General features: G+C 47.2%; 1 protein-coding gene across 4 annotated transcripts; it reads left to right on the top strand.

Moving 5' to 3' along the window:
- Window positions 1-4,681: 4,681 nt before the first annotated feature.
- On the top strand, window positions 4,682-7,438 carry Atp5mc1 (ATP synthase membrane subunit c locus 1). 4 transcript variants are annotated; one of them, XM_005368363.3, is made up of 5 exons: window positions 4,682-4,769; window positions 5,355-5,401; window positions 6,386-6,472; window positions 6,767-6,945; window positions 7,217-7,438. In XM_005368363.3, exons 2-5 carry the CDS (start codon window positions 5,363-5,365, stop codon window positions 7,329-7,331), a joined length of 420 nt encoding a protein of 139 aa, XP_005368420.1. In that variant the 5' UTR covers window positions 4,682-4,769; window positions 5,355-5,362; the 3' UTR covers window positions 7,332-7,438. The 4 variants fall into 4 exon arrangements, with proteins under 4 accessions (XP_005368420.1, XP_005368421.1, XP_005368422.1 ...); XM_005368364.2 differs by having other exon boundaries at window positions 4,755-4,839; XM_005368365.3 differs by lacking the exon at window positions 4,682-4,769 and adding an exon at window positions 4,776-4,968.
- The last annotated feature ends 1,392 nt before the right edge of the window (window positions 7,439-8,830 follow it).

Below are 8,830 nucleotides of genomic sequence, written 5' to 3' on the forward strand. Positions count from 1 at the left end.
CAGGACGGGGGCCGCAAGCTAACACCTCAGGGACAGAGAGATCTGGACAGGATTGCCGGACAGGTGGCAGCTGCCAACAAGAAGCATTAGGACAAAGGATGCTGGGTTAATAAATTGCCTCATTCATAAAAAAAAAAAAAAAAAGAGTGTTCTTCCAGAGGACTGGGTTCCATTCCCAGCACTCACAAGTCAGCTCACAACCTCTGTGACTTCAGTTCCAGGGATCCAATACCTTCACACAGACATACACTGTCGGACCCTAGCATCCAAACACTGAGGAGGAGTCGCCCCCAGAGACCACCTCACACACCACAGCCGATACAAAAGCATGAGGATTTTATTAATTCTGTCATGACAGGGTCTCTCAGCATTTGGGAAGCCGAGAGACCCCGAATAGCTGGTACAGTCTACTTTTAAAGGGGCCACAGAAGCAAGGGGGGTTGTGATTGGCTATTCTGATTGGCTTATTCGAAAGGGCTATTACCAATAATTGGCTTGAGAGCTGTTGCCAGATCAGATGAGGTAAGAGGTCATTTTGACCCCGTTTCCCAGGGGACCGAATCAAAACGTACGTATATGGGTAATTGTTCAGGAACTGAGTATGAGCATGTGTGGCTGTTAGGTCCTTGGTTCCCAGGGGAGGAGGGGAAGCACTATGGCACAGAGGCTGAGAGGATTCAGAGTTGTCAGAAATGGCTTCAGCATTGTCTTACAGTCTTACAACATGAAGGCAAAAACACTAATGTATGTAAAATAAAATTAAAAACAAAAAACAAGCTGGGTGGTGGTCGTGTATGCCTTTAATCCCAGAACTTGGGAGGCAGAGGCAAGTGAATCTCTGCGAGTTCAAGGCCAGGCTGGTCTACAGAGCTAGTCCCAGGACAGCTAGGGCTACACAGAGAAACCCCATCTCAAAAAAAGGAAAAAAAAAAGAAAGAAAGAAAGAAAGAAAGAAAGAAAGAAAGAAAGAAAGAAAGAAAAAAAACCCCACAAAAACGATACTCTCTTCTGATATCCTAACCATATTTATTTTTATGTGTTTATACGTTTGTGTGCCAGTGTGTGCATGTGTCTGTCTGTGTAGGCCAGAGGACATTCTATCCTTTCTCAGGTACTTTCCACCTTTTTTTTTTTTGGTTTTTCGAGACAAGGTTTCTCTGTGGTTTTGGAGCCTGTCCTGGAACTAGCTCTGTAGACCAGGCTGGTCTCGAACTCACAGAGATCCGCCTGCCTCTGTCTCCCAATTGCTGGGATTAAAGGCGTGCGCCACCACCGCCTGGCCTCCTTTTTTTTTTTTTTTAAAGATAGAATCTGGAATTTTGCCAAGCCAGAAAACTCCAGAGAGCCACGCTGCCTCCTCTGGCAATCCCCAGCACAGGAATTACCAGTTATGCCACTATGGGTTCTGGAATCCAACTCTCTTTACTGAACTCCCTCCCCAGTCCCTGGCATCTATCTGTTCTTTTTTTATCAGTTGCTTGGTGTTTTTCTGAACAGAGAGCCTCATTACACAGTCCTGACTGATCTCGAACTTGCTATGTAGACAAAACTGGCCTCCGCTTGCGGTGGCTTTCCCATCTCTGCCATCCCAAATGTCTGGATTGCAGGCTGGTGCCAACATGCCCAGTTTATCATTTTGCAGTTTTCATATTTTTGAACCTTTTCTGTTTTTTAAATATATATACATATACCCGAAACTTTTATCAGTATAATCACACTTGTAATTCTAGTCCTGGGAAGGCAGAGGCAGTAGGATCCACTCCAAATGCAATAGCAAGTTGATCTGTATAGCAAGTTCCTAGTCAGTCAGGGTTACATACCAGAGACAAGGTTGTCTCTGAAAGAAAAAAAAAGGAAGGAAAAAATTATTCTTTTTTCTTTCTTTTTCTTCTCTCTCTCTCTCTCTCTCTCTCTCTCTCTCTCTCTCTCTCTCTCATTTTGATTTTTCAAGACACGGTTTCTCTGTGTAGCTTTGGCTGTCCTGGAACTCGCTCTGTAGACCAGGTTGGCCTCGAACTCATAGAGAAATCTGCCTGTCTCTGCCTCCTGAATGCCGGGATTGAAGGTACATACTACCATACCTGGCAAGAAATATTCTTTTTTTTTTTTTTGGTTTTTCGAGACAGGGTTTCTCTGTGGCTTTGGAGCCTGTCCTGGCACTAGCTCTGTAGACCAATCAGGCTGGTCTCGAACTCACAGAGATCCGCCTGCCTCTGCCTCCTGAGTGCTGGGATTAAAGGCGTGCGCCACCATCGCCCGGCAAGAAATATTCTTAAATTGGGCATGATGGTGCATGGCTGGAGTTGAAAGTCACCCTAGACTACATGAGACCCTGTCTAAAAAAAGAAGGAAAAGAAAAACATCATGATTTTATTTTATGTATATTCCTGCTTACTTTTAAAGATTTTTTATTTTAATTATGTATATGTTTATATATCTGCATGTCAATGTATACCTGAATGTGGGTGCCTGCAATGCCCAGAGGTCATTTTGAATCTCCTACAGACAAAAATGGAGTTACAGAGGGCTGAGAGCTGCCTGACATGGATGCTGGGAACCAGAGTTCAGCCCTCTGGAAGAGCAGCACATATTCTTAACCACTGAGCCCCTCTCCAGCTCCTATTCCTGCTTATTTCTTTCTTTTTTTTTTTTTTTTTTTGGCGGGGACAGGGTTTCTCTCTGTAGTGCTGGCTGTCCTGGACCTCACTCTGTAGAGCAGACTGGCCCCAAACTCACAAAGATCCACTTGCCTCTGCCTCCCAAGTGCTGGGACCAAAGCATGCACCATCACCTCCTGCCTACTGCTTATTTTGTAAGTGGACTACATAGCTGATTTACTCGGGGCTGGTAAGATGGGTCAGAGGTAAAGCGATAGTCTTGCAAGAGAGACAATAAGCGTTCAATCCCTGTAACCTACGGTGGAAGGAGGGAATTGAGAGCTGTCCTCTGATAGCTACAGTGCCAGTGTGGTGCCCACAGTTGAAACTCACAAATACAGTAGCGCGCGCGCGCGCACACACACACACACACACACACACACACACACACACACACGGCTGGAGAGGTGGCTCGTCAGTTAAGAGCACTGTCTGTTCTCTTACAGACCTGGGTCTCATTCCCAGCACCCACATAGCGACTCACAAATATCTCTAACTCCAGTTTCAGGGAATCCAATGTCCTCTTTTGGTCTCCTAAGGCACCAGGCCCTATGTGCTACATATTCATAGGCACGGGCAAAACACCTATACACCTTAAAAAATTTTTTTAAAAAGTTTATTTAAGCATTTCTTATCACTGAGCATTTCCTTTTCATATTTAGTAAACTCTGTACAGGACATGGTGGAGAATGTCTTTAACCCCAGCACTTGGGAGGCAGAGACTGGGGGAATCTCTGTGAGTTCAATCTCCGGGACAGCCAGGTCTACATAGAAGGAAGGGACTTGTCTCAAAAAACCCCAAAGCAAAAACTCTGCGATGCACATCTTTTTTCCCCCCCTGAGAACCTTTGCATAACATTATTTAGTACAGGTTCCTAGAAGCGACAGTACTGGGTCAAAAAGGGTGCCGTATATAAAGGTTCTCAGTGACTCAAGGATTACTGGGTCAAAGAGGATGGCTCATTCATAGCATTCCAAATAAAAACACTGCCAAACTGCTTTCCAGGAAGGTTTTCTAATTCATACCAGCTGTGTGGGAACTGCGTTCCTAATTCTCTGCTCCTCCCTTTGTGCTTGTGGCACCTATGTGTGGTTTCGTTAGCGGGGTTTTGCTACTTAATCCAGACTGGCTTGGAGCTTGTGCGCTAGTGCGTAGTCTTGTTGCCTCCGCCTTCTGTTGCCTGGATTTATAAACATGCACCACCCAACTTCTTCGCACGCTTCATTCTACCGAGTATTGTTTTCTTTTAGAATCCGCCTCCGATATAATTTTCTGCCCTCACCTTGGTTTTTTCTTTTTCTTTTCTTTCTTTGTTTTGTTTTGCTTTGTTTACCTAAACTCACGAAGCTGAGTCTGGCCTTGAATCCCTGATCTCCCTGCCTCCACCAGCTAAATGCTAGGATTACAGGTGTCAAACACCAACCCTGGCTTTTAACTGTGTTTTTGGGGGGGGAAAATCCAGTTTGTAAGTCCATGTCTGCTGACCACTGACAGAGGCCCACAAGAGCACGCACACTACTTGGAAATTTTCCAATCTCCCTTAATTCTCAGGCGGAAGCGGAGATTTTTACAAATCACTATGGTGGAATATACCGCAAAGGCTTCGGCTTTCCTGCCGGGAAGCAACGTCTCGCGGGATCTTGGTGGTCCTTGGGCCCTCTAACTGGACTACAAACCCCAACATGCAACGCGCTCCTAGGTCCGAGCCACCGAATGAAAGCCCGGAGCCCGTGTCACGTGTCCGCCTACGTCAAGCACCCGGTCGTCTCTCTCCCACGCCTTTTTCTTCCGCTTGCACCTTGGTCGCCATTTTATGTTGAAGGTTGTAGAACCTCCAAGTCTCATCGACTCTATGGTGGAGCATTTCGGAGTTCGACCAATCCTAACACCGATCTCGGAAAAAGAACCCGCCTTTATCCGCAAGGAGGCGGGAATCGCCACGAAGCTCCTGTGGAGAGAGAGGAAGAAGCTGAAAATGACCAATAAGAAAGAAGGAGTTGATGACGTCAACCAATTGGAACGCGGGAAGATAACGGCCAATGGGAGTGGAGGGACCCTGGGACACGTGGGTGGGGGAGCCGAGCGCTGAGACCAAGGGCTAAAGCTGGGAGGTGAGTCAGTCACCTTGAGCAGCGAGAGTGCCGTGGGCCGAGCAGGGGCTGCAGGGGAGTGGGAGTGCAGGTGACTTGGGGCCGGGAGCCAGGGCTCCGAAAAGCCAGGGCCGGGCCACGTGGAGCAGCATTCGTCTCCAGGGACGGGGAAAGACTGCGGGAGTTTTTAAGCTTTACCAATTAATGTTAATTACCAACGGTAATGAGCGATAAACGGCCGCTGGGGAGAGTAGGGGACAGCTATGTAACATGGGCAGAATCCTGCACGACGTCTGCCAGTTTCTGCCTCCAGCCTTCCCGGGAGACTATTCCTTTTTCGCAACATTTCCCTCTTGGGGCCTGAGCCGTCTCCTTTATTTCCGATCTCAGTTGCTGTTCTTCTGCAGACCCGCTCCGCAGAAAGTGTTTGACCCCGGATTCGGCGCTGTCCTTCTGACCTCTAATGCCCTCCCTAGCTGGGGCACAGGAAAAGAGGGGTCGGGGAAAGCCAGCGGAGGTGGATGGGGGCGACTAAAGGTTGCTACTATAAGCAGTCAACCAGGCTTTCATAGGAATTATGGGTTTTTTCCCCCTCTCTTCTTGCAGATTGAAAAATGCAGACCACCAAGGCACTGCTCGTTACTCCAGTTCTGGTAAGCTGTGGCTCCGGGTTACCCTATAGTGTCGCGTGTGGAATGGGAGCGAGCTTGTGTAATGAATGGAGAAAGAGGAGCTGGCGCCCATGATGGTGATGGCTCTTTGGGGAGGCCATAAGATTTGGTGCAGGTAACCTATCCTTATTCAGGCCTGTAAACCAAGCTTCTTGGCTCTCTGAATGTCCTCAGAGAGACTGCCAATGACCTTTTATTGTAGCCCTGGTTTAGATATGTAGCCAGACAACCGGAAAACGGTTTTTCTAAACCTTGCCTGCATGTTCAGTTCATCTGGAAAGCTTAACACTCCCAGTGTCCAGACTGCACCTTAGACCAATTGCATCAGACTGTAAGAATAGAGGTGGAACTCCAAGCTATTTTTTTTTTTTTAGAACTCCCCAGGTGGTTCCAATGTTCTGCCAAGTTTGACAGTCATTGCACTAAATGATGTGTCAAGAAATCCATTTCACTGGGGTCTCTCCTAAGATGGCTATCCCCAGAGCCAAACCAGGCTTTCTGCATGCAGGCCATGTTGCTGTGAGTGCGTTTTAGTAAATTTCTCCCTTTGGCCTTTTGTTATCTCAGTACGCTTCCTATAGCTGACTGGATGTTGGAGTCTTACTCTATTCTAGGAAGTTGATTAAAGCTGTGCCCTTGGAAATGAACTTTGGTATCTGGTTTGGTTTGGGCTTGGTTCTGAGGATTGAGCCCAGAGCCTTGTGAGTGCTCTCCAGCCTGATACACGATGTCAAATGGTGCTGGTGCCACTGCTGACTACTGTAGACTTTCAGGACAATTGTGTCCACTGCAGACCTACTCAAGAGAAATAAGAACAAGTTAATTGACCTTGAAATTCGATGAACTGGTTTTGACAGACTCTTATCATTATCAATTAGATTTGGTTTTGGTTTTTTTTTTTTAATGTATTTTGAGTTTTGGTGTTTGTTTTTGATTTGGATTTGCTATGGCTTTCTGGTTTTACAGATCCGCTCCTGTACCAGGGGTCTAATCAGGCCTGTGTCTGCCTCCCTCTTGAGTAGACCAGAGGCCCCATCTAAACAGGTTAAACAGGTAAGGAAGTAAGGCTCCTCAGACTCTCCCTGGGCAAGACTGAATGGCTGTTAGGAGAACTGGAGAATCTATGATGCTCTTGTAATTTTAAGACTCAAATAACAGGCATAGATGTGACTTGCCTTTCCTGAAAATAGGGCTGACTTTCACCCTGCAAGCAGGGTATTCTGCCCTTGTCAGGCTCTCACAGCTGTTTCTTAGCTCGGGTGGGGGGGGGGTGAGAGTGGAGCCAGCCCCCTGCCAGGTGCCTCACTGCCCCCTTGCTCCCTTCCTTCCTCCTTTCCTCTCTTCTAGCCTTCCTGCAGCAGCTCCCCTCTCCAGGTGGCCAGACGGGAATTCCAGACCAGTGTTGTTTCCCGGGACATTGACACAGCTGCCAAGTTTATTGGTGCTGGGGCTGCCACAGTTGGTGTGGCTGGATCCGGGGCTGGCATTGGAACAGTGTTTGGTAGCTTGATTATTGGCTATGCCAGGTAAGTTTGGGGCTGCCCATAGTATTTTTCAGTATAAGTTCCACCAGGTTAGGGCAGAAACGTAGCAGGAAGGGGGCCTTTGTGTTGATGTTATTTACCTCCTATTTCTCCAGTGGCCTAAGTCAGAATTGAAGTATGTATCCCACCTGCCACTTGTGAACTTGCCAAATTGTTAGTCTCCTTTCCTATCCGTGTAGGCGAGGCCCTTTTGGAATAGTAGCATCTTCCCCCTCCCCTCCCCTGGACCCTCACTCTTTCGTGTCCCTGGCAGGAACCCGTCTCTCAAGCAACAGCTCTTCTCCTATGCCATTCTGGGCTTTGCCCTGTCTGAGGCCATGGGGCTCTTCTGTTTGATGGTCGCCTTCCTCATCCTCTTCGCCATGTGAGGTTCCATGGGATCACCCAGCCGTCCCTGCTGCTTCGACTCCATGCCGGTCCTGGTGCTGGAGTGTGCTGAGCTTTACCATTAAACAACAACGTTTCTCTAACCATATGCCTGTGCCTGTCTTTCTGCTCTGGGGGGCTGGAGGAGCCTTTGGTGGAATGAGAAGTCACACTTGGGTCAGCCTTGGTGATAAGGAAGTGGGCAGAGTGTGGAAGGGTCCCCGTGTCTCTCAGAACAGCTATGAAATAGCCTGGGTAGTCATGGTTGGTACTTTATCCTTTTTTAAGTCCCATGTTACTGGCTTTTGTTTTGTTTTAGTTTTGTTTTGTTTTGGCGGGAAGGGGGTCTTGCTTTATTTTGTCAAGTTCTTAGGACTTTACTGTGTGGCTCTGGCTGGCCTGGTACTGGAACTTGCTATGTAGACCATGCTAGCTTTGAAATTATGAGATCCACCTGTTTCTACCTTTCCAGTGCTGAGATTAAAGGCAAGTGCCACCACCGCCCAGCAACAGGTATTTTTTTTTTTTTTGGTTTTTCGAGACAGGGTTTCTCTGTGGCTTTGGAGCCTGTCCTGGCACTAGCTCTGTAGACCAGGCTGGTCTTGAACTCAGAGATCCACCTGCCTCTGCCTCCCGAGTGCTGGGATTAAAGGCGTGCGCCACCATCGCCCGGCAACAGGTAACATTTTTGAGGAGCTTAATTTGCAGCAAACTCTACTAAATGTTCAACAGCAATCCAATGGATTGTAAGCATAGCCATTAAACTTGTTCGGTACATGAGGGACCTATGCTTTAGGGAAGCAAAATAATTTGTCCAAAACACTGAGCAGGTAAGTGGAATTAGCCTACACTTAAACGTGCTACTCATTCTGCCCCCTCCCCCCTAATCTTCATGTCCACACAATTTAAGGTAGCATATTAAAGTGTTGAGCTAGTGAGATGACTCTGGGGTAAAGGTTCTTTTTTTTGAGGCAAGGTTTCTCTATGTAGCCCTGGCTGTCCTGGAACGCACTCTGAAGACCAGGCTGGCCTCCAACTCAGAGATGTGCCTGCCTCTCTCTGCCTTCCAAGTGCTGAAATTAAAGGGTGTACCACTACACCCACCTGAGTAAAGAAAGGTTCTTGCCACATGCCTATTGACTTGAGTTTGTTTCTGGGAATCCATAGAAGATCAAGGTTGGGGTCAGCCACTTTAATTGTATCTAATTCACTGTGAGTTTCATTTTTAACATCAATAACTTTGAAATGTTCTGGAATAAACAAAGACAAGTTTCTTCTTAGAGAATCTATAATCTTTGCATGAGACTGAGGGTGCTGTTGGAGGGTGTCAACTAATGAATTGCTTAGCTTCGTGTAGCATCTTCTGTGCCTGGGCCTTCCCTCACCCTCAGTTGGCTAAAATGGCACTGATAACCAGGTAAGATAGTGATTAAACTGCTGCCGTCCCTCCTGGGGTGTGGTGTGTATAGACACACTGTCATAAGAGTTTTTTTTTTTTTTT

The sequence above is a fragment of the Microtus ochrogaster genome, unplaced genomic scaffold (genome assembly GCF_000317375.1).
Source record: "Microtus ochrogaster isolate Prairie Vole_2 unplaced genomic scaffold, MicOch1.0 UNK31, whole genome shotgun sequence".
Taxonomy (NCBI): Eukaryota; Metazoa; Chordata; class Mammalia; order Rodentia; family Cricetidae; genus Microtus; species Microtus ochrogaster.

Excerpts from the sequence above, each read along its gene's own strand:
- Atp5mc1 (XM_026789812.1), top strand. The coding sequence starts at position 5,846 with ATGATGTGTCAAGAAATCCATTTCACTGGGGTCTCTCCTAAGATGGCT. Across the intron at positions 5,939-6,385 it reads TGCATGCAGGCCATGTTGCT|ATCCGCTCCTGTACCAGGGG; the intron begins GTGAGTGCGTTT and ends CTGGTTTTACAG. Across the intron at positions 6,946-7,216 it reads TTGATTATTGGCTATGCCAG|GAACCCGTCTCTCAAGCAAC; the intron begins GTAAGTTTGGGG and ends TGTCCCTGGCAG.